At 41.4% G+C, this 26,186-nt stretch overlaps 1 protein-coding gene across 6 annotated transcripts in view; it reads right to left on the bottom strand.

Moving 5' to 3' along the window:
* Positions 1–26,186, bottom strand: part of LOC126418630 (non-structural maintenance of chromosomes element 1 homolog) — a 44,325-nt gene that overhangs the window by 14,314 nt on the left and 3,825 nt on the right. For all 6 annotated transcript variants that reach the window (XR_007575879.1, XR_007575878.1, XR_007575880.1 and 3 more), the window contains exons 3-5: positions 17,718–17,919; positions 16,091–16,204; positions 12,574–12,694 (exon numbers count right to left, since the gene is read on the bottom strand). Coding sequence is in view for 1 of the 6 variants with exons in the window: in XM_050085475.1 (XP_049941432.1) it covers positions 12,581–12,694; positions 16,091–16,204; positions 17,718–17,919 (430 nt within the window). In the remaining 5 variants the exon portion in view is untranslated. The remainder of the gene's footprint in view (positions 1–12,573; positions 12,695–16,090; positions 16,205–17,717; positions 17,920–26,186) is intronic.

The following is a 26,186-nucleotide window of genomic DNA, read 5'->3' as shown; positions in this document are numbered from 1 at the left end:
ATTTACTTTTGTTTTCTTCTCGATCCTATTGTCATATCCTGCATCACTTTCCAGTTTTAGCAGTCACGTACCACTTATTGCTGATTTCTTAGTACCAAACTCTCCTTTATTCTTCACAATCTATTTTTCAGTAATGCTTCGTAATTACAAATGGTTATTGAGCTGCTCTGCCCTTATATGTATCTACTGAATTTCCCATAGACAGCAATTCACAAACTCGAACTCATACTAAGTTTCTTCAAAAGGAGTCTTGAAATTCAGTATTTACAGAGCAGTTTCTGCTCCTATAAGATTTCTTATATTCAAAAAATCTGAGCTCCATTTAATATATACTTGGGTCAACAGTTAAAATGTCAGGAAGGCAGAAACTGAGCACAACTGGTCACATTCATGGCATCCTGTCAAAGCCTCAGCCACTGACATGGTAAATCATCATTCTTGTGGCTGTATTGACCAAAGGGTCAATTAATAACTGAAGTTCATGTGAAGAGAGGGATCAAACTCAAGAACTGTTTCCAATGTCTGACTAGAACCCAAAAGAAATCTTGTTCCAACATGACATTGCACATCCACACACAAATCTCACATTGTTGTTGTTGTGGTCTTCAGTCCTGAGTCTGGTTTGATGCAGCTCTCCATGCTACTCTATCCTGTGCAAGCTTCTTCATCTCCCAGTACCTACTGCAACCTACATCCTTCTGAATCTGCTTGGTGTATTCATCTCTTGGTCCCCCTCTACGATTTTTACCCTCCACGCTGCCTTCCAATACTAAATTGGTGATCCCTTGATGCCTCAGAACATGTCCTACCAATCGATCCCTTCTTCTAGTCAAGTTGTGCCTCAAACTTCTCTTCTCCCGAATTCTATTCAATACCCCCTCATTAGTTATGTGATCTACCCATCTAATCTTCAGCATTCTTCTGTAGAACCACATTTTGAAAGCTTCTATTCTCTTCTTGTCCAAACTATTTATCATCCACGTTTCACTATCATATGTGGCCACACTCCATACAAATACTTTCAGGAACGACTTCCTGACACTTAAATCTATACCCGATGTTAACAAATTTCTCTTCTTCAGAAACGCTTTCCTTGCCATTGCCAGTCTACATTTTATATCTTCTCTACTTCGACCATCATCAGTTACTTTGCTCCCCAAATAGCAAAACTCCTTTACTACTTTAAGTGTCTCATTTCCTAATCTAATTCCCTCAGCATCACCCGACTTAATTCGACTACATTCCATTACCCATGTTTTGCTTTTGTTGGTGTTCATCTTATATCCTCCTTTCAAGACGCTATCCATTCCGTTCAACTGCACTTCCAAGTCCTTTGCTGTCTCTGACAGAATTACAATGTCATCGGCAACCTCAAGGTTTTTATTTCTTCTTCATGGATTTTAATACCTACTCCAAATTTTTCTTTTGTTTCCTTCACTGCTTGCTCAATATACAGATTGAATAACATCGGGGAGAGGCTACAACCCTGTCTCACTCCCTTCCCAACCACTGCTTTCCTTTCATGCCCCTCATCTCTTATAACTGCCATTTGGTTTCTGTACAAACTGTAAATAGCCTTTCGGTCGCTGTATTTTACCCCTGCCACCTTCAGAATCTGAAAGAGAGTATTCCAGTCAACATTGTCAAAAGCTTTCTCTAAGTCTACAAATGCTAGAAATGTAGGTTTGCCTTTCCTTAATCTTTCTTCTAAGATAAGTCGTAAGGTCAGTATTGCCTCACGTGTTCCAGTATTTCTACAGAATCCGAACTGATCTTCCCCGAGGTCGGCTTCTACTAGTTTTTCCATTCGTTTGTAAAGAATTCGTGTTAGTATTTTGCAGCTGTGACTTATTATACTGATAGTTCGGTAATTTTCACATCTGTCAACAACTGCTTTCTTTGGGATTGGAATTATTATATTCTTCTTGAAGTCTGCGGGTATTTCCCCTGTCTCATACATCTTGCTCACCAGATGGTAAAGTTTTGTCAGGACTCGCTCTCCCAAGGCTGTTAGTAGTTCTAATGGAATGTTGTCTACTCCCGGGGCCTTGTTTCGACTCAGGTCTTTCAGTGCTCTATCAAACTCTTCACGCAATATCATATCTCCCATTTCATCTTCTATTTCCATAATACTATCCTCAAGTACATCGCCCTTGTATAGACCCTCTATATACTTCTTCCACGTTTCTGCTTTCCCTTCTTTGCTCAGAACTGGGTTTCCATCTGAGCTCTTGATATTCATACAAGTGGTTCTCTTTTCTCCAAAGGTCTCTCTAATTTTCCTGTAGGTAGTATCTATCTTACCCCTGGTGAGATAAGCCTCTACATCCTTACATTTGTCCTCTAGCCATCCCTGCTTAGCCATTTTGCACTTCCTGTCGATCTCATTTTTGAGACGTTTGTATTCCTTTTTGCGTGCTTCATTGACTGCATTTTTATATTTTCTCCTTTCATCAATTAAATTCAATCTTTCTTCTGTTAATCAAGGATTTCTACTAGCCCTCATCTTTTTACCTACTTGATCCTCTGCTGCCTTCACTGCTTCATCCCTCAAAGCTACCCATTCTTCTTCTACTGTATTTCTTTCCCCCATTCCTGTCAATTGTTCCCTTATGCTCTCCCTGAAACACTGTACAACCTCTGGTTTAGTCAGTTTATGCATGTCCCATCTTCTTAAATTCCCACCTTTTTCCAGTTTCTTCAGTTTTAATCTACAGTTCATAACCAATGGATTGTGGTCAGAGTCCACATCTGCCCCTGGAAATGTCTTACAATTTAAAACCTGGTTCCTAAATCTGTGTCTTACCATTATATAATCTATCTGAAACCTGCCAGTATAACCAGGATTCTTCCATGTATACAACCTTCTTTTATGAATCTTGAACCAAGTGTTAGCTATGATTCAGTTGTGCTCTGTGCAAAATTCTATCAGGCAGCTTCCTCTTTCATTTCTTATCCCCAATCCATATTCACCTACTACGTTTTCTTCTCTCCCTTTTCCTACTACCGAATTCCAGTCACTCATGACTATTAAATTTTCATCTCCCTTCACTATCTCAATAATTTCTTTTATTTCATCACACATTTCTTCGATTTTTTCGTCATCTGCAGAGCTAGTTGGCATACAAACTTGTACTACTGTAGTAGGCATGGGCTTCGTGTCTATCTTGGCCACAATAATGCCTTCACTATGCTGTTTGTAGTAGCTTACCCGCATTCCTATTTTTTTATTCATTATTAAACCTACTCCTGCATTACCCCTATTTGACTTTGTATTTATAACCCTGTATTCACCTGACCAAAAGTTATGTTCCTCCTGCCACCGAACTTCACTAATTCCCACTATATCTAACTTTAACCTATCCATTTCCCTTTTTAAATTTTCTAACCTACCTGCCCGATTAAGGGATCTGACATTCCACGCTCTGATCTGTAGAATGCCAGTTTTCTTTCTCCTGATAATGACATCCTCTTGAGCAGTCCCCGCCCGGAGATCTGAATGGGGGACTATTTTACCTCCGGAATATTTTACCCAAGAGGACGCCATCATCATTAACCATACAGTAAAGCTGCATGCCCTCGGGAAAAATTACGGCTGTAGTTTCCCCTTGCTTTCAACCGTTCGCAGTACCAGCACAGCAAGGCCGTTTTGGTTAGTGTTACAAGGCCAGATCAGTCAATCGTCCGGACTGTTGCCCCTGCAACTACTGAAAAGGCTGCTACCCCTCTTCAGGAACCACACGTTTGTCTGGCCTCTCAACAGATACCCCTCCGTTGTGGTTGCACCTACGGTACAGCTATCTGTATCCCTGAAGCACGCATGCCTCCCCACCAATGGCAAGGTCCATGGTTCATGGGGGGTACAAATCTCACAACTGGGAATATATCATCAAATTGGGTTGAATATCACTGTCTCATCCACCCTGTAGCCCAAACCTAGAGGCTTCAAAGTTCCAGCTATTTGGACCACAAAAGTATTATCCACATGGAACACTTTGAACGTCACCAGAGTGTAATTCATGCAGTGAAAATATGGTTACATGCACAGGCCAAGTGCTTTTACCAACAGGGAATACATACCCTTTCACAACACTGACAAAAGCCCATAAAACATGATTAAGATTATGTAGTGAAGGAATACATATAAAAGAAATATTAACTGTTATTGTTACCAAATTCTAACTCTTAAGAATGAATTATGTTCTGAGAAGAAGACTGTGGACATTATTTATTGAACAACCCTCATTTTATGTATACAGCCAATTGTTGATCTTGGCAGCTGAGACATCGCACTATGGCTTAGGAATAGCACTGTTTCAATAGAACACTAATGGGCTTGAACACAGAATCTATTCAACTTCAAAAATTCTAATACTTGCCCAGAGGAATTACTCCCAGATAAGACGACAGGCCTTTGCGATATAGCCAATGGTACCATGAAACTCCTCATCCTCTCTTTATGGAGCACACTTCCATCTCATCACTAATCATAAGCCCTTGGTGGTAATATTCTTTGGTCTGCGCAGTAGTCAACTAGAGTGGACAGCACAGCTCCCGCACTTATTTCTGGTACTGCAATTTAAAAATTCATCAGAAGTCCGCAACTAAATATGCTAATGCCAATACATTGCCCCACATGCCCATGGGTCCTGGCATCATTTGACAGAAGGGCACAGGTCGGCATCCAGATCGACTTGTCAGCCCAGTATGTTGTGCAACAGCCACTGAGCGAGCGGGTCCCACAAGACATCAATGCTTCAGCATGTCCTGTGTGTTGCCTGTGGGGTCTGTAGAGAAGTGTCAATGACGGAATGGTGGGCTGCTTGGTTTAACTGTGCTTGGGCAGGAAGAGAAAGGAAAGGAGAGTAGCACGGAGAGGGAAAGGACTATGCTGGTGAGCCCGGGGGAGGGAAAGGTTTGTTTGTTTTGTTTTGTTTTGTTTTAGGGCACAAAAAACAACTGGGGCCATATGCTCCCAAGTCAACACTACAGGACATGAACACAGTGAGGAAGGAAACGACTATACGTTAGTCCCAATGGACAGAATAGGAGACAGCTAAAGACAGGCATGTGGAAAAGGCCTAAAAAAAACCATCAAAAATGCAGGTCCAAAACTAAAAATTAAGTGGTTTTCGCCATATTGCTTCAGCCAATAAAAAGTAAAATACAGTTGACAGCCTGCGTGTCATTCGCTAAAATGGCTGATAAATCAGACAGGAAACCCAAGCTGGAACATAAATTGTTAAAAAAAGGGCATTACACAAGGAAATGGTGAGCAGTTAAAATTTGGGCGCAATGCCTACAAAGTGGCGGGGTAGCGCCACTGAGCAAATGACGATGGCTAAAAAGGCAGTCCCCAATATGCAGCCAAGTTAAAAGAATCTCTTCCTGGCAGGAGGGCCGAGAGGAGGTCGTCCAAGGTGCAGAGAGAGGCTTAATAAGCCAAAGCTTATTCCTGTGAATCGAGGACCACTGACGATGCCAAAAGGAAACCACCTCCTGACAAATGGCAGCGCAGAGATCATCAGAGGGAATATAGGTACTTGTGGGCTGAGGTACAAGGACAGCAGCCTTCACAGCAGCATCAGCAGCCTCGTTTCCTGGCAGACCAACATGATCAGGGACCCACAGAAACATGACATTGGCTCCACCAAGAGTGAGCAAGTGACAGTTTTCCTGGGCTTGCTGCACTAAGGGATGAGTTGGGAAGGCAGTGTCGTACTCCGTGGCCTGATACAAGGCGAAAAGCTTGGCTGTAAATACTGAGGAATGTGCCAGAAGTTGATATTGAAAGACACAGGTGCCAATGACGAAGGCACACCAGACCCTATGGTCAGTCCAAGAGCCATCAGTGTATACAAAGGTACTATCGCAAAGTCCCATGCGAAGGTCGTGAAACTGAAGGCAATAGACTGAGGCTGGAGTAGTGTCCTTAGGAAGCGAATGAAGGCCAAGGTTAACATGGGCTGGTACAAACAGAGGAGGGTGGTTCGATCGGAACACCAGGAAATACCATTGAGGACATGTAGGACATTTGAGGGACTGTGTACCGTGGCAGGCTGCCAGGTAAGATACATGGGAGGACCATGAGAATTTCTTTTTGAGCAGGAGCCCCAGGAATTTTGTGGTGTCAACTAAGGGAAGGGCAAGCAACAGGCCCAAGATAGATAGATGGTGGGAGAAACCATTTTCACTGCCAGAAATTCACACAGATGATTTTGTCAGGGGAAAAGCAAAAGCCATTGTCGATGCTCAAGGAGTGAAGACGATCAAGACAGCACTGAAGACTCCGCTCAGTGAGACAGGTCCTTTGAGAACTGCAATAGATGGCAAAATCATGGACAAAAAGGGAGCCGGAGATGCCCGGTGGGAGACAGGCCATTAGAGGGTTAATGGCAATAGCAAAGAGGATGATACCCTGGATGGAACCCTGAGGCACACCGTTTTGCTGGGTAAAGGTGTCTGACACGCACCTTGAAAACTCAATCTTGTAAGTGCCCGAAGAAAACAGGGCGGGCGCCCACAGAAGCCCCACGTGTAAAGAGTATGGAAGATACTAGTTCTCCAGCAGGTGTCGTACGCCTTTTCCAAATCAAAAAACAGCCAGTCTGGGATTTCCACAGAAAACCAATCACGCCATGGGTGGACAAAGTAACAATATGGTCAACTGCAGAATGCTGTGCTCTGAATCCATGGTGTGCAATCGTTAGTAAATGGCGAGACTTGAGCCATGAAACCAGCCGAGCATGAATCATATGATCCATCACCTTGCAAACGCAGCTGGTAAGAGAGATGGGGCAGTATAGCTAGAAGGAAGGTTTTTGTCCTTACTGGGCTTATGTATGGGTATGACGAGGAAATGTGCCCTCAGCTCAGACACGCTTGTACGTGTTAAGCAGAAAGTGCTTGCCTGCAAGAGAGAGGTGCTGCAATCTGAATGTGGATGGCGTCTGGCCTTGGGGGCAGAGGATCGGGGTGAACTGAGAGCATGATCTAGCTCCCTCATAGTAAAGGCGGCATTGCAGCACTCACTATTCTGAGAAGAGAAGGGTATCGCCCGAGCCTCCTCCACTTGTTTCCAATGGATGAAGGCAGGGTGATAGTGGGAAGAGCTCAAAATTTCCACAAAATGGCGGTCAAAGGTGTTGGAGATAGCTATAGGGTCCACGATGACATCGTCAGCTACTGTCAGGCTGGGAATTGGGGACTGGATCTTGGGTCCAGAGAACCGTCGGAGGTTGGCTCACAGGACAGAGGAAGGTGTGGAACTGTTAAAAGAACTAGTGAATGAAATCCAGCTAGCTCTTCTGCTATCCCGAAGAACTCAACAACACTTTCCACGCATTGTTTATAACGAATGCAGTTTTCCAGCGTAGGGTGATGGTTAAAAATGCAGAGAGCATGTCTCCGTGCGCGAATTGTGTGCCTCAGTCCACCAAGGGACTGGGACACAACGTGGCAAAGAGGTGCGAGGAATGGAATGTTCTGCAGCAGTAAGGATAACGTTGGTGAGGTAGTCCACCGGTCGTCACAACTGGGGAAATCTTGTTCTTCGAAGGTTGCCAGGGAGGAGTAAAGCTGCCAGTCAGCCTAAGGTAAGCTGCCAATTGGGTGTGTGTGCGGATGGGGTAGGAGCAGCAGAGGGAGAGCACATGGGAAATCGTCACTCGAGTAGGCATCAGAAAGAACGGACCACTCAAGGCAATGGGCAAGCTGGGTAGTGCAAAAGGATGGGTCCAAATGGGAATAGGTGTGCGAGGAGTTGTAAAGGAAAGTGGGTGCTCCAGTGTTAAGGCAGAAGAGGTTAAGTTGGTTAAGTAGGTCAGCCAAGAGGGCACCTCCCTGACAGGTCCTGGAGAACCCCAAAGGGGATGATGTGCATTAAAGTCACCGAGTAGCAAAAAAGGGAGGGGGAGGGGTAGCTGCACAATAAGCTGAAGGAAGTCTGCCCTAGTGACACGCGATTGACAGAGGGACGAAAATGGTACAGAGGAAAAAGTCAGGCAGGGAAGGAAAAGACGAACTGCAACAACTTGAAGATAGGTATTCAGGGAGATGGGTTGACTATGAGGGTCATCCCGTATGAGCAGCATGATGCCCCCATGAGATGGAATGCTGACCTCAGTGGGAAGTTCAAAATGAATCGGTAAGTAATGTGAAAGTTCAAAGCGGTCGTGAGGGCACAATTTCGTTTGCTGAAGGCAGAGTACAAGGGGATGCTGTGCTGCTAAAAGCAGCCATAAATCCTCTTTGTGGGACTGAAGGCCATAAATGTTCCATTGGAGGACAGTCATGAGGAAGAAGAGATGTAGGGGGTGTCAACTAGGCGGCTGCCAAGTGACAGCCAGTGTAGAGTTGCTACTATAGGGCACAGAAGCAGGAGGATCCTGCTCCATGGGGTCCACAGAAGCATCGGCATGCTTGGGTGGTCGGTTTGTGGAGTCCAATGCTCAAAAACTGTTGGTGGTGCGCACAGGCGAGACACAGGCCAGCCAGGCTATGGGACCACGTGGCGACACCATTGAGCAGTATCTTCGAGTTGGCGAAGGAGAAGACCACTTATCTTTAGCAGACTTCTTCGAGCCCTTCTGGTTAGAGGAATACTTGGGTGTTGTTTGGCTGGAGGGATGGAGGAAGACTTGGGTGTTGTTTGGCTGGAGGGATGGAGGAAGACTTGGGTGTTATTTGGCTGGAGGGACAGAGGAAGTCTTCAAGGGAGTAATACTTCTGTCCTTTCCTGCCTACTGGTTGTGTAGCAGGTGGCTTTGCCCCTTGAGGTGAGAGTTTAATGGTTTGTTGCACAGCGGGACGGCGATGCTACCTTGACACTGGGTGATTTCCCAACCTCTGAGCCGAATTTGAGGTCACGTGTCTGCATGGCCATGTCCTTCATGGAGCGAGGGGTACCAAGACCAGAACTATAGGTGCCAGACGCGAGAACACAGGTTTTGCGACTAGCCAGTAACTTGAGAGCTACTGGGTAAGGCACTTCTTCCTTTAACTGAACCTCTTGAAGAGCCCACTCATCTAGATATAGGGAACAATCCTGAGAGGCGGCATGGCAACCATTACAGTTGATACAGTGGGGAGAAGGAGGCAGACATTCACCCTCGTGTGCATCCCTGCCACAGGTTACCCATTTGGCTGGGTGTCAACAAGATGTTTGAGTGTGGTTGAAACGATAACACTGGTAGCAGCGCATTGGATTCGGAATGTACGGCCAGACTGTGACAATTTCATAACCTGCTTTGATATTGGACAGCAGCACCACCCTATCAAAGGTGAGGAAAAGAGTGTGGGTGGGCACCAAGGAGGAATCGACCTTTTTCATCACACAACGGAAGGCAATGACACCCTGATCAGAGAGGTAAGATTGTATTTCAGCCTCAGTTAGACCGTCAAGCAGCCTGGTGTAAATTACACCGTGGGAAGAATTCAAAGTTCTATGTGCCTTGACATGAACAGATTAGCCTTGGAGAAGCGAGGCAGCAAGCAATTGTGTTTGAGAATCAGAAGCCGTCTCCCAAAGCAAATTGCCATTTCATAAATGAGAGCAGGATTCCACACAGCCAACAACTGCATCAACACCTTTCTGGATAATAAACAGATTGACTGCGGCAAATGACTGACCGTCATCAGTATGTGAGGCCACAAGGAACCGCAGTGCAGTGGGAGGGGTCTTCGAATAAGTAGCCTCGTTACATTTACGTTTCATAGACGCCAATAGGGGAGAATGATTGACTCATAACGAGGAAATACCCCATAATTGCCCGCATCTCCTATGACGCGCTCCTTCCAGCTGCGGGCCACCTTCACAAGGGGGTGATTGTTCACACCTCTCGAACACCTGCCGGAGGGACCAATCGGCAATTTGGAAAGGTTACAGCTCAGGCAATCAGCCCTCCCTGGGCCTGGCCTCTACCAGGAGGTCTGTGTGAACCCAACCTGTTGACCCGGGGCTGGGAATTACGCATTACTCAGTCACCTGTTACACATCAGACACATTGGCCGGCTTTCAGGAGCACACAGGGAGGAAGAAGAAAAAGAGGATCCTCAAACGCCAAAGTGGAGGAATGAGAGAAGAAGGGGAACAAAGAAAGGAAAAGGGAGCCAAAAATAAAATTGAGACCGTTCGCACGTCAGCGACAGAATGCAGAACATTCCCAATAATACCCCAGACATGTTCCCCAAGGGAGGGCAAAAAGAATAGCAAGAGGATAGACGAGCAGCCCGGAAGGGAAAAAGTGCTGCAAAGGCTGGGGCCCCGTGGTAGCCAAGTACAAACCCACCAAAGAGTGGCGAGCCCAGGAGGGACACACACACACACACACACACACACACACACACACACACACACACACAAAGGCATGTATGAGGCTGGTGTGGGAGCAATGAAGGATATGAGACCAGAGGGATTATGGGACCAAAGGGAAGGTTGCGAGAGTTCCCACCTGTCCAACTATCTCTTGGCCACAATTGGGTAGTGGCCTTTTATGCAACTAAATGAATAGGCTACTGTATTTACTTGAATCTAAGCCTCACTTTTTTCCAGTTTTTGTAATCCAAAAAACCACCTACAGCTTAGAATCGAGTGCAAAGTAAGCGGAAGTTCTGAAAAATGTTGGTAGGTGCCACCACAACTAACTTCTGCCGTCAAATATATGTAGCGCTACACAGGCATGCTTTGCAGGCACGAAGATAAATACTGGCGCCAAAACCTCTGCATCAGTAAATAAATTGAAAGAAAAGGCAGAAGAATGTAAACATTATGTCACGTATTTTTTCGCGTTTGCTGTCTAATAAACTATGAAACTAGAGTGAGACAACAGCAAACGCGGAAGAATATACATATCATGTCATATTTATATTCGTATTAGTCTTATGCTGAATAGTGATACAGTCAGAAATGAAGCACGGCAACTGACTAGATTTTTAAATCTAAGATGACTAATTTCTGTGCAGAATGTAATGTACTGAAGAGGCGCCTGCAGAGATTTTCAAACGGGGAAACATTTTCGCTAAAGTCTCGTTCAGATCATCATCTATCATACACAGTCTATTATTTGGTTCTTGTTGATCATTATCAAAGAAAGTAGCAGTGTAAGTAACAACAAATAGCAGTGACTTGCCATTGTTCTGCTTATGAGAATTCCTCTTTTTTATTGTAAGCGGCGGTAGCGCACACAAAAGCAAGCCATGTCGCGAGCGGCGACAGGTCATAAACACTCATTATCAGAATGCAACAAACAATGCATTTTCAGCTTAGAGTGACGTAAACACCCATAACAAACAGAACGGCACTTATAATATTAAAGCAAAATTAGCAATCGATTCAAACCAGACGAAGCACGTGAAAAAGGAAGGGTACCCGTATAAATACGGACGGAGCCTGACACATAGCAATGGCTACTTGGTGAAGCTTAACTGTTAAGCTTATGACTCAAACCAAACTACTGTAGCTGTATCTTTATCCATTTGACCTAAATTGTGTTTCATGTTACAACAGACCAACTTTGTTTCGATTTGGAGGTGCGGTCTAAAACGTTTCTCCCCCCCTTGAATTTCGAGTCTCAAATTTCAGGTGCGGCTTAGATTCGGGAACATTTTTTCCCCTTGATTTCGAGTCTCATTTTTCAGGTGCAGCTTAAATTTGAGTGCGGCTTAGATTCGAGTAAATACGGTACATGGTTGCTTTAAATGGTGGGTCTGCCTTTGATGCATAAGGAAATTCCTGTGACCCAATCTACCCAATATACTCATCAGTTCCCATTTCACCCCCTGCTCCCAACCTCTTATCCGTGTCTCATGTCCCTGTAAATGACCTGGATACAAGACGTAGGCCATACATCTCCCCTCTCTATTGCAATCCAGTCACTGACATTTTCTACCCCATCAAACTGGCCAAGAGACACTTGGACCAACAAGTTACTGGGCATGCTGCACAACTCAATGTGCTTGACTTCTATGACTGCTTCATAGCCCAATGCCATCTAGATTCCTCTCACAACCAGCACTTTTTTAATAGTTCAATAGGAAACTCTCCCTGTAACATATCATTTATTCCCGTAATCCCCTGTGCTCAACCTTTGCAGCCATATCTTGCAACTGCCTCATCTGCTCTCCTGCCCCTACTCCAGCCTTACACATGCCTTCTCTCCTCCAGCTCACTTGGACAGTCTTTCCTTCTATCTTCTTCTCCACTATCCCTCTCCTTCTCTACCTCCCCCATCACCGCAGATCTTCTGATGGCACACTGTAGATCCCACTAACCTATCCCTGCTAAGTCTCTGCACACTCTCACAGGCAGCACTACAGCATCATCCCCCGCCCTTTTCCTACTACCCATCCTTATCTCTTTCATAACTCTACTACCCACTCTTTCTGATGAAAGAATTTGTCCAAAAGCTGAATAATGTAGGAATTTGTCCCAATTCATATTGTTATTATTCTTCCATTCCTGAGTTTTTCCACTGCTTATATATTACTAAGTGTGTGTCATTACTATAGTACGAACTCTGAGTTTATTTACAATAAATAGTGTTTCTTAGCATTTATTATAAACTTTCTACACACCAAAATTCTATATCTGTTGCTGAACTTTGCATTTGGGGCACTCGTATACACCTGACAAAATTTTTCTCATTTTGTCCACACATCGTTTGTGACACACTACACCACATTCACAGACAATTCCCTGGAAAAGAGAGAAACAATTAAAAAGCATTTTATAAACCACATTTTATAAACCAATATTCAAAAAATTTCATACATAATCATAAATTTCTAAAATGTTATAGAATTATGACAGAGAGATTTCCTTCAGGGAGTGCTATAACAGTAATAATGGGAATGCAGGAACATAATCTGTGAGAATGGAAACCACCAACAAAGATTTTAGAAACATATTAATCTTGGAAACCAGCATTGTTGCATTTTTTTCTTTTTTTTTAACGCACATGCATTTACAGAGGTGTGAGTTGGGGTTGTCTCATTAGTCTTCTGACAGGTTTCATGCTATCATATAAAATACAGCTAACTATCATATAAAATACAGCTAACTAATATATAAAATACAGCTAACATTTCTTGGGATCACAATTTGTCCATAGGTGTAATTTTCCCAAGTTCAAGTTCCTTCTTTAATTTGATTCAGCAAGAAGACTGGAAATATTTTTCATATTTTGTTTCTGCAGTCATACGCAGGACTAATTTGATTACTAGTATGAATTAATGCTCATTTAAGGCAACAGATAACCACTATTAATAGTTGTGATGCAAAACTTTGTCCCTTTAAAAAAATTCTTCTGTACACAAGTACTTTAATTACTACAAATTTAAACAGTATACCTACAATTACCAATTTTCCCTGGCTTATTTCACAGTGAAAGAGGGTTTGGTGAGGTCAGATCACTACAGCAGACAAGCAAAGTATTTTAGCAAAAGAATGCATTATCAACAAGTGCATTGATGGTTGGAGCACAAGTTGTCCCAGAAAATGATACACTCAGATTTTATGTGGCTCTCTTACAGACTATGACAAGGCATGCACCCCAAAATTGGGAATATTACAGTTCCAACACACCAGTCAGCAAAGAACTTAAAGTCACTGTCAGCAAACATTCACTCCATGCAAAGACCACACAAACAACTAACTGAATTTTGTATAGCACCCAAGACAATTTTTGCTTACAGACTCTGATATTCTTGCAGACTTTGATACTAGAAATCTCAAATTAACTGGCAAAAAATGCAATGAACCTGTTCAGGCAGCTTCCTATCACTTCAGTGAGTATTTTTGAACGCAGACCATCAGCATAACTGTGGGCAGCACCACTTTCCTTGTTATATTAGACAGGTGCACAAGTAAGTTAGTGGGCTTCAGCACCCAGCCATCACTGACAAAGTGACAAATTGTTCTATAGTTCATATATTTTACATGTCTGCCTCAATATAGTAATTTGTCCATGAATTATTCTATTGTGATGGGGTGTATCATAATTAACACAAAAAATGGGTAAAATTTCTTCTTCTCTACATACATAAATTTAAGTCCCCTGCCCACTTCTGCCTGTGTATTCAGGCTAATCTCAGGAATGATTGTTCATATTATGATATTTCTTTTACCAACAGGTACACCAAATTATGAGAAAGGCTTGTGTATTTAACTTATAAATATTTTGTGCAAACTGGCAGGACTATTATGAAAAATTCAACAGTCACTGTGAAAATGATGCCGCTATCATCTAGCAATGAATGGTGCAACTCAGAGTGAGGGCTGCTATTATGCGATCGAGAGCTTCCACTGGGCTGTTACTGTGTGATCGAGAGAGTCCATTTGATCTTCACTGTTCTCACTCACTCCAAGACACTACTGTCATGATTGTGTGACGTATTTTCGTTTTCCATTCTGGGGTTTGTACATTTTGTGCTGTCTGCATATTTTCCTGGATCAGGCAGTGGCAGATACAGAAAAACCCCAAGAAGGGAGTACTAAAGATATCTTGAGCTACCTTTACTTTTACCGTAATAAAAATAATTAACTCACATGCAAAGTTTAAGAAAGTTTTATTTGAACTGATTATAAACATATACAAGACAATGCCATCTTATGATATAAAAAAGTTACAGTTGTGGTTCTCTTTCTTAAATGATGAATTCTAAGTGCCTATTCTTCCTGGCAAATTGGTTAATTACATTATCAATAGGACAATCAATGTCAGGGTGAGTGTTCAACAGAGCTAAGCCATTAAGTCGATCCTCCTCGACTGTTGACCTCAGCCATGTCTTTGAATGCCGCATTGTTGAAAAACTTCTTTCTGCTGTAGCAACAGATGCAGATACACAAGCAAATATTTTGCATAGTGTGTGCAAAGTAGGATAGATAGATCTAGGACAAACAGACAACACTTGCATAACAGAATCATGATCATTAAGGGCATTTTTGTCCTAGGTATGTATAAGATATGATGATGCGGACGCGTTTGCTACATAGGAAAGCACAACAACTTGATTCAGTCAAGGCGACTGATGAAAGAAATGAACTAAAGGCGTGCGGGCCGAATGGCAGGGGTGGCTCAGGTGGCAATGTATCCGCTTCTGGGATCAGGGCAATGTTGTCTAATATAGGCATGAAGTGGTGTCTCACAGAAAGTCTTGCACTGGGTCACTGAGCTACACAAAACTATTATTATCACATACTGTGCATTTCTTCCCATTCTTCTTCTATACATTTCATAAATTAAAAAGTCCCCCCCCCCCCCCCCCCCCCGGCCTCATTTTTCACTAATAGATAGACTGGTTCAGGGCAGTAGAGTAGCTCACAGCTCCAATCACTGCCAAGAGATGTCACTCCAAATACGAATTAAATATGGAACACACAACATTCGTGCTGCCTGACAACTTCCCTGTCATGTGCAGCTTAAATTGTTTAAGTGATATGAATGTGATGTTATTCATTTTAACCTTATGCAGTGGTCCATAAATAAAATTACTGGCAGACCACACAAATCACCTAGCCGCAGACACTTAGTGCTTGCATTTGGATGCAATACTGTGCTCTTCTTCATGGTACATTACGAATCCTTTCAAACATCCTTTGACCCTCTCCTAATATCGACAAAACTGCACATCTTGTTGCTGCAATTCTTAAACCATATTAATGGAAATGCTCTACACTTCACTTTTAGGAAGACCCAAGACAGTAAGATCCACAGCATTGAGGTCAGGTGATTCTGCAGGCCATGATACAGGATCTGCTCTAGTTGTACTACAAATAGTTGTACTAACTATAGACAATATTTCATATTGAAGTCAGTGATGACCTATAACTATCCATTTGAATTAAGTTGAAAAAGTTTGTTTGCAGAGCAATGATTACTAGAAACTTTTGCTTCTATTATACATTTTTACCTGTGTCAGTTTCCACTATATATTGCCATACACTTTGTGTAATAAATGAAGGAAGATATGCGATGGCAACAGCCATACAAAATGACACATTAAATTGGTAAACTCAGTTTCATTTATGGTGGAACAGATTTGCCAAATTTAAAAATGTGCAATTGTGTGTATCACACAAACTCACACTTACCACAAAAACATAGTCTTTGCACAGGTGACAGTTCGAAACACAATCTGCATATGCTTCTGCAATGTATGGTGCCATTTCAGCAATGGTGCGAACGCCTATGTAGATCTTGCCTTCCTGTGGATAGCAAACACAGATTTAATCACCCTGTTGTTTAAATGCGCCATAGAAATACAAATTTTCTCACTCTAAAGTGCAAAGTTTATTAAAACAGTTGAAAAAATGATAAGGCTAGTATTTAACCCTTCAGGTGGTGTAATACTTAGTACTGTCTATTAATGGGGAAAGTTAATCAGGAAGGGCATGTCACTTAGATCTCAGGATGAAACAGATCAACCTGCTGATGATGGAAGGCAAATATGCAGATGGAACTGTCAAAGACAGTACACTGGTAAGCACTGTGCCAGTTTCAGTTCAGATAAGAGGGCAGAACAACAAGTAAGGATAAATTAGCAGAAGAGAAATGGATAGTGTAATTTGCCCATCCCCACTGGGGAAAAAACTAATAGTTGTGAAAGCTAAGATAGTATATGCACTTTTGTGTGTGTTTATCAGCAGTATAGAAAGCACCTACTGAAGGTAAGGACTGCCTGGTGATTCTCCCCCTCCCCCCCACCCCCCCAATAAGCAAACGGTTTTTCTCTGATAACAGTGTCTTCAAATACACTTATTTGCACAGAACACTGTAGATTACAGAAGTGACAGAGCTGTAAATTGTGCAAAATTTTACAGCCTTCGTAAGAACAGCAACTGGTTTAGTTTGCTGAATGAACCTGAGATGGCAAGTGATGATTGGAAACCATTGCCCCTGAAAAATAATGAGATACACTGCCCTGGAAGAAACATACCACACTCTACACACAAATGGTTTCCATTTTCCTCTCATTGTACTGCATTAAGCTACAGAAATATACCGAGTTTCATCATATAAATGGCACTTTTGGACAATGTGCTGAAGTGTTGCTCAGTTTGAAGCTTTATTCACTGAAAATTCCTGCAAAGTTATCTTGTAACACACACACAAATACTTCTAAATAAGAATTCTTAATTACTAGCATCAGCTTTGCACAACTGGCTGTCTTAGTCTTGTGGCTTCAGTCCAGCTTTACACAACCAGCTGTCTTAGTCTTGTGTCCTGACCTCAAGGGTTCGGAGTCTCTATGCTCTTCTGGGACAACATCTCAACACAGATAATCCAAGCACTTCAACTAGAGAATTAAAAGCTTGCTTCCTAGTTATAGTCTCAAAATACAGATTTGGTGCATTTGATGTGGACATCCTTGATATCACATGTACAGAGGTAAGGACTAAATCAAAGGAAAATATTAAGGAACACTTTAAATTCAAGAAAAGAAAGTCTTAGCAAAATTAATTATTATATACAGGAGAGAAAGCGATCACCTCCATAACAATGAAATTGGAAAAAAGACCAATCAGTTATTATGGTTAGTTTTCATTTGTAGTAAATTTACTTGTGTAGCAGCAAATTTAAGGTCTTCCTTTACTGAAATCTGAGGCAACAATGACATCTCATTAACAATGAACACCCTACACTAATTTCAAGTACTCCCATCCTTAAAATGGTTGGATCTGTCATATTAAACAATACTGTCAGATATTAATGAACAACCTTTTTGCAGAACCACCCATCATTAATGAGTTTCTCTGCAATATCCTGGAGATGCCCTTTTGTTATATGAAAAGGCATATCTTGTGACATATTCAGCACATGGGTAGATGACACACAGCCCAAAGTCTCTGAAGTCATAATTTCTGCCAGAATCCTTTTGTAGACCTCCCTGTGTTCCTTTGTGTAACCACCTGTCAGAGTCCTGTAAAAGCAGATGTGATATATTTATCAATGAATTGCTTTAGAAAACAATATTCCAATACTTGCAAAAAATTACAATATGCTACTCCTACCAGAAGTGTTTAAAAACGCAGGAAATAGAAGACTCCAACAAAATATTACAAGGGGTGCTAAAAAAATTTCCGTTTGAGGGCGCTGCTGCAGTGTATATGCAACATAGTGTGACTCTGATGCGGGCGCACAAGAACTGACGTGTACAGAGAGGGTTAATGTGGCATTTGTGTCTTTCCTATGTGTGTGCAGTAACTGTGGGGACATTATTACTGAATGCATCCAAACAAGACCAACATGTTATTTCCTTGGCAGCCAAAGGACAAACACCAGTAAACATCCATCAGAGAATGAGGAATGTGTATGGGAAAGCATGTCTGTCAAAAACCACCACTGTGGAAATCAAGGCAAAACACTTGGGGAACTGCTGCTGCTTCGTGTAAATGCATGTCCCCATGTTGCAAATGTCATAATATAGACTGGTTCACATCTGCTTAAAAAGTCCTTTTTTCAGCTACTAAATTTTAAGGGCCCTTAGAAGCTGCTTATTTTTATGTCTTCCAAAATTACTATTGTTTCACATGTAATTTCATGGGATGACAAGGACAATTTGGTCCATGAAGTTTACATACTACGCACGTAGGATGACTAATTTAAGCTACCACAGAAAACCTTATACACACTACACAAAGTCCTTACAAATTCCAAAGAACTTTTTAAGAAATTTTGAGTAACAGATCTCCAGCATTGTGTACAATGATGCCTACGTAAATGCAAATCATCCATGCTTTTACAAGTTAAGACTGTGCTGTGTGCTGTTAATTTTGTTTTATCAGTTTGTTCTGTGCACAGGGAGGTCAGTTTGTTTTTTACATATTATGGAGTACAAAAGAAGAATAAAGAATGCAGATAAAGCCTCATTCTGGCAAGACAGTGAGAGCAGAGATGACTACGGATATTGCACTTTGTTGCAGTCAAACACTTTCCAACGAACAGTTACAGAAAAACTGAAGGAAATAAGTGAAAAAAAGGATTCTAAAGAAGCAAGAGAAATCATTTTATGCTGCTACTCCACATTAAAGTATATGCGTTAAGTCAAAAATGAAAAGTGACTAAACTTCCATATATTTTTCTCAACAATTTTGTAAAGTGTTAAATATAATTTGTGTCAAAATGAGTGTAATTTGTGTCAAAATGAGTGGTAATTAAAATTTTATCTATTTTATGAGAAAAATAATTTGCTGAAACCCACTGTTTATGAAATTATATGAAAAAATGAGAAAAACCATGACAGAAATTATGCCAACTCAAGTGGGAAACACTTGTGCACTCATCCAATAGTACTGATCTCTCTCTATGCGATTATCACACCTTTGTTTGCACAAAAAAGGCCTTGAAAGGTCGATGATTCCCTTTTGGATGAGGATGTGCAGCAGGCATTTAACAGATTTCTTCACGCAGCAGGACACTGTTTTACCAATCAGGTATCTTCACAATCTGGTGCATTGGTGGGATGACTGCCTCAATGCTCACAGCAATTTCGCCTGATTGGCATACTGATTCTGGACTATAAGGCCTTCCAACAGAAACATTCTGACTGCCCCTTACACATTCACCTTCAATTCATGATGGGTATAATGTGCTTTTCGTAACATTGACTGGAAACCGACTGAACCAATAAAAATATTAGTATCACACATCAATCAACCCAGCATGACTTCAGTAGTTGCCTATCCTATTGTGGACTGGACTCATAGCATCAGGTCTCTTTCCTATGTTGACTTCACACAAAGGGGATCTCAGTGTAACATGTCTGTGAAATCTCCAACACGAAATAATGAAGGTCTTACAGTCCAGAATCATCGGTATGCCAAATTGGGAAAAATCACAGTGAGCACTGAGGCAATTATCCCCCTGATGCACCTGGTTGAAGATACCTGTTTGATAAAACACTGTGTCCTGCTCTGTGAAAAAGTCTACAGCTGCCTGCTGCACATCCTCATCTGATAGAAACCATGACTGAAGGTGTCATAATTGCATGGGGAGAGATCAGGACTCTAGGACGAGTGCCCAAGTGTTTCCAACTTGAGTTGGTATAATTTCTACCATGGTTTGTACACTCTTTCTTTCCTTAAATTTCATAAACAGTGGGCTCCCAAGTACGTACAGGTTTTTGTGAACAAAGACATTAACAATCCTGTCCTTGTTAATCTCCAAAATCAAATAGGCTTTCAACAAAACACTGCTACTAACAAAGCAACCTCTGATGATGTTGGTTTGCAGTTGGATCATGCAGGCATCTAAGCACAATATTTCCTTGGTCCGTCTGGCCCCTTTCAGGTGACAAGACTGTTTGTTAATCTCACCAGAATTGATTCGTACCACAAATGGCAACCAATTATACTCTTCAGAAGACCAACAGTGCATGCACCATAAATCATCACTGCTGCCCCCTGATGCAAGTGTAGGTATAACCCCATGGAGGGGGAAAAAAAAAAAAAAAAAAAAAGAAAATGAACTATCAAGTATCACTGTCAAGACAGTCTGTCACCTGAGTCAACAACCATTGTGTTTTAATGTCAGTTGAAATATGGTTCCAGATCTTATGTACTGGGTAACCCTAATCTCTGTTTACAATTTGGTCCGACAGTCCAATTTTAATTAATTATTTCAATACACAGCCCCAAAAGAAAGATGTAGGAGCAACCATTTGCGCCTTATCATATAAAATACTCCATGCATCAGCAAGACAGTTTTCCACCACCACAGATTTCTCATGCTGCAATAATCGTGTGGCGACGGTGCTCAATACACCTGTCATAGTGATGTGTTGTGACCCGTGTGCTGGGGTAATGCGTGGAGTGAGGGTGAGTGGTCTAGTGCATGCCCGTGGCCGTAAGTGAACCGCGGTACTTGTAATAACATTTATTTATTGTGCAGAGCACACAAAGGTATATGTGAATTCAGGGTTGCAGTCGGTGGCTGGGTGCAAACACATGTGCTGCACATGAGTGCTGAAGTCTCAACAGTGACTGCCACAGGTCAGTGCCATGGCTGTGTGTTGTGCTCATGGCAGTGGCAGGACAAGGAAGGCTCTGCCTACCCAGATGTTTCACAGTGTACGAATCTCACCTTAGGGCTCTCAAAGACAGCCCGTTCTCTCAAAGAAAGCCTGTTGTGTGTTGAGGTGGAGACTGCTGACTGTATTCCAGGATTCCAGTTGTTGTGAAGGCTATGCCCTGGTAAACAACCATGAAATTACAGACTACAGCAGATGCTCACCACTCAGACAGGAGGCTGGGCAGACACGCCTTGCATGGTCAGAGCGAAGATGGCAGCTTGCAGGTCGTCCATGATGCCCCATTAGCGGAGGAGGGCTGACCACTTACCAGTATTGTCATGCGCAATGATTCAGTAGATATCAACAGCAGACCACCACTATGGTATGCATTTGGTTGGCTGCCTCTCTGTGTTGAAGTCAGCAAGTAAGTAGTAGGTTTGCCATGGTTTCACTGAAACTCGACAGGCCGTCATTCTCTCTGGTTCTGGTGACACAGACAGAATAGCAGCTTGACAAAATGTGTTCTTGAGCTCTGAAAACCTCTCTATTAAAAGGACTGGGCCTAAGGTGCTGTGGCTCTGAGTGTATTTGTCCTCATTTATCAGACCTGTCAGCACTCCTTCACTGTGGTAATTTAATAGCAATTCTGGGTCAGTGAGCTCCATTATTCTTTTCTGTCTACATTTGATTTTGATTTTGTAGTGTCACTCAGGTGGTGGAGTTATATAGTGTTACCTCAGAGTGTCTTGTTAAATAACAGTACTTGTGTTTCTGTCCACACTGTTCTGGGGTCTGTTGCAGCAGTACACCTTGTTGGCACACTGATTACCACATCAGCCCAGTGTCAACCTTGAGCTCGCCTGGTAGAAACTTAACAAAATTTTAAAATTGCACATTAAAATTATTCTCCTGCTTAACTGATGCAAATAGTTCAGCCACACTGGCAAGGGAGTTTGTAAACTACACACTAGCTCAATCCTAGGTCATCTTTTACCAAGCCAAGGTGCACTTTACTGCTTGCTGGGAGGGGGACTCAAGGAACGATGGATCTGTTTGTCTGTGAAGCCATTCTGCTTGAACACAAGCTTAAGACATTCCATCTCGTGTTACACTTAAACAACGAAGCCTTAAAAAACTTTGTCCTGTTGCTGTTGTTCCATTGAGATTTTAGGATATGCCTGAACTTCATAAAGAAAGGATTCCACTACATCCCATTATAATCTGGGTGTGTCCACTTACAACTTGGCCAAGGATTTATTAGCACTGTTCTTCACCCTCATGTCGGAAAATGTAAACACTACATTAACAACTCTACGATTTTTACCCAATGGTTGAAGTCCTTGTGTCTTCATCCCTTGGACTTGCTTGTGAGCTTTGAAGTGAGTCTTTTTTCACAAAGTCCTCTTGAAGAATCCTTGATGTTAATTAGGAAACTGGACATGGAAAGGGCAAAGCTTTGCCATCATCTGCTGAAGTCTACATATTTTTTTATTCAATGACAAAAATTTTGAACATATTGACAGAACAACTGGGAAATCCATTATCCTCCAGTCACCAATTTATTTATGGAAATTTTGAAGGCAAGGCACTGCGGATGGTCCTTTTAAAACTACTTGTTTCTGGCGCTATATTAACGATACATTTATGGTGTGGCCACATGCAATAGATGCTCTGAACCGTTTCCTTCAGCCAAGCAACAAGTTCACAATGGCAAGGGATGGAAGGTTTCCGTTTTTAGACATACTGGTTTGCAGAAAGGACAATGGGACTCAGACAGTGTTTATAGAAAACCAATGCACACAGACCAGTATTTAGATGCAAAGAGTTGTTGTCCACTGCACCGATGCACAGAGGTCCTGCGGTGTTTATAAAGAGGGATTACATCATCTAGAATATGCCAGTAGATTAGAGGCTTTCTTACCATTTTCTGGGGGCATATCTTCAAAACTGGACAGATTTTAAAAATACATAATATCAAAAGTACATTTCATTCGCCAGCCAAGATTACAGTGCTCATGGCTTGGTAAAATCTGACCTACAATTAAGTGAGACTTGGTGCTTATAAAATCCCTTGCCATTGCGGGAAAACTTATATTGGCCGAACTATCTGCATCATTAATATACTGAGCATCATCACTGCATATGACTGTTGCAGCCTGAGGAATATACGATGACAGAGCACTGTCATATTGAGGAACTCGGAAGTTATATGATAAGGAACAAAGGGCTGCTCCTGCAACTAGCTTTTGGGGCTGTGTTTTAAAGGAATCAGTTGAAATTAGACTGTCAGGCCAAATAATAAACAGAGAAAACGGTTAAACAAACGCAACGATTGAAACCGTATTTTATAAAACACAACGATTGTTGCCTCGGCCTACAGAATGTATCGTCCATGGTACTCGATAGTGATTCATTGTTTTTGTCAGCTTTCACCACTGAGGCACTGTATCTACACTAGAGTAAGTTGGCAGCAGTGACAATTTACGAAGGAAGTTTTGTTTGATTTCTGTGGCTTATAAATGGTCTGCCACTCACAATATATATCATTTCCAGCAAGATTACCAAACGGTATTCTCGCATGACCATGGGAATATTACATCCAGATGACTGCATGATCTGTTTACAGACAAGATAAGATTATCACCAGTTAATATGTTGGGAAAAGTTTACATAGTTGCACCAAAACAAACTCTGTGTAACTGTTCTGTGTGATTTTGGTTCAATTCGATTTTGGGTGACTACAAATGGGACGTCTTGTAACTTTTACGTCCTCCCTGCAGTTCAATAAGTGAGAGAGAAGCTGTGTTAGCTGCTATATGGCTTCAAAATAAATCCCCAAATCTTCCACTCTGTGAAGCACAGTTATCGTAATTTTTAAATGATACGTGCACCACGTAACATGTTATTTTTAAACTGAGATCAATGAACATTAGTCACTGGGCCATTTCCTGCCAAGTGGTCTAATTTAGGAGAAAGTTCCTGCAGGACTATCATGGGTTTTGCTGAAATTTTGTGTGATAATTCATATATTTTCCAAGGAATATTGGTGAAGTTTTACTTTCACCAATATAATACTGATAAGAGATACAGCTGTTTGTTTGACCCCATAGCGCAGCTATCAACAGCTCTCCCCCGATTTTTCGGCAACTTTGAGGCATGTTATCTCCAGTAACATTTTCTTGAAAGAAACAAAACTAGGCTATCTTGTACAACTTTTTGCATTCAACTGCAACTGAATGAAGATACGTACATTGTATAACACCAGAATAAAACATTCAAAAAAAAATATTTGTAGAAAGCTTTGCAAATAATAATCAAAACTAGTTTATATTGGGCTATAAACTTTACCTGGCCTTATGAAGTACATAACAGCTACACTCAGCTGAAGGAAAGCACCCACTATGCTGAGAACCCAATAGTAAAATGCAGATAGTTTGAACAAATTCCACAACAATTAAACATACAGAAGCATAAGTGATAGTTAAATAATTACTGACATGACATTTTCTATACAATGTACCTTGTGGTATTTTCCACGTGAAATTAGTCAGTTAAATAGTTACTGGTAGCATGCTTTATAAAAGTCCAGAAATACAATCTTTCTTTTAAATTCATAGCTATTTAATACACTAATTTCACATTACAAAATCACAAGGTAGATCCTATACATTTTAGAGAGACTTAAATAATGTATAGTATTGATTATGAACATTTTTATCATGCAACACAAGGTTCAAAACACATGGGCTAACTGGGAAGTACTTTTGATACGGCAGAACCTAAAGAATCACACTTTTTGAATGTGATTACCTCAAATTAATAGAGCCCCAAAAGAAGAAAACTATTGTTTTATTGGCTTCTTTATTCCATTTCATTTTTTATAAAAATAATTTCGTAGACGTAAACACTATAGAGGTGTTTAAAAGGAAACAAAAAAGATTACTTATTTGAAATTTTCCTGACAACCTCATTTCCTAGTTCTCAGGGCTTTCAATATTACCTTTCCCAGAGAGCACCAAACAATTGTCAAACAGAATAAAAGATGTCAGATTTAATTTGAGTACCATCAGAATATGATGTATTTTCAATGCACCTCCACCATGTTGACTTTAAAGCTGCTTGCATTGCAAAACCAAATCCAGTTTTTGAGGTGGTGTAGAACACGGTCTTTTTAATGAGAGCAGTTTAATGGAGTTTGCTGAAAACTCTCTTCATAAAAGTGGATTAAAAATACCCACTTTTGGCATTTTTACAAAAATTGTCAACTTTCCCCTCAATTTGTAAGCTACTGGAAAACAGTGAGAGAATGGAATTTTACGTTCTAAGACCTTGTAGCGGTAAGTTATTAGGTGCAAGATGTCAGGTTTATCCTGCAATTATTTCTGGAGATATAAAAAGCTAGAGACTAAATTTTGTTAAGCATCTATTTTTACAGCCCACTTTGATTCAAATTGTCCACATGAAAATAGCTAAAGAAATCTTTTTTCAGTATGTCGCTTAAAAGAGCACAAAAAGTTGTACAAGATGTCAGCTGCCCTCAGCTGCTAAAGAAGTTTCGAGGGCACCCTCGAAATGCTAAAGAAGTTTTGCCACCTTCTTCTTATTTAATTGATATCAGCGATTGCTAATAATGAACTGTGTAACCATTCTGAAGAGGATTGACTTGCTAGGTGTCATAAGATGGTTGACCAATGTGTGGGAAGAGATTCTGAACATATTATTTGTGAGGTCTTGGTAAATTCTTTTATACCATGATGTGGACCTTTAACTTTGACCCCACATGTGAAACCAAAAATGTACCACACTGTGAGGATGTCGACACATAGGACGTCACAGAATGACAGGCAAGTGATGATGATATTATGGAAATGGTGATGCAGGAGGAAGAGAAATATCATCCCATATTTGGGAAGGTTAAAGATGGCTGAGGCAATGCTGCAAGTACATAAGTGAGCAGGAGGAAGCAATGCCAGTGGATATCATCTGTTTGCTTAAGTGGAAGGATACTACAATGTGGGAAAGGGCTAAAGGAGGGGAACAGTCACCTACCAAAGGCTTTCTTAGAACCTCAAATCTTTGTGTTTCATCTTTGTTGCTAGGCCTGGTGTTTCACACGTAAGTAATCATACATTCATACTTTACCATGCAGATCATTTTATTTTTTCTTCAACATTTTT

The sequence above is a fragment of the Schistocerca serialis genome, chromosome 9 (assembly GCF_023864345.2).
Source record: "Schistocerca serialis cubense isolate TAMUIC-IGC-003099 chromosome 9, iqSchSeri2.2, whole genome shotgun sequence".
Lineage (NCBI taxonomy): Eukaryota > Metazoa > Arthropoda > Insecta > Orthoptera > Acrididae > Schistocerca > Schistocerca serialis.
Note: the sequence above shows the minus strand (reverse complement) of the source record. Positions and strands in the feature narration are given on the sequence as shown.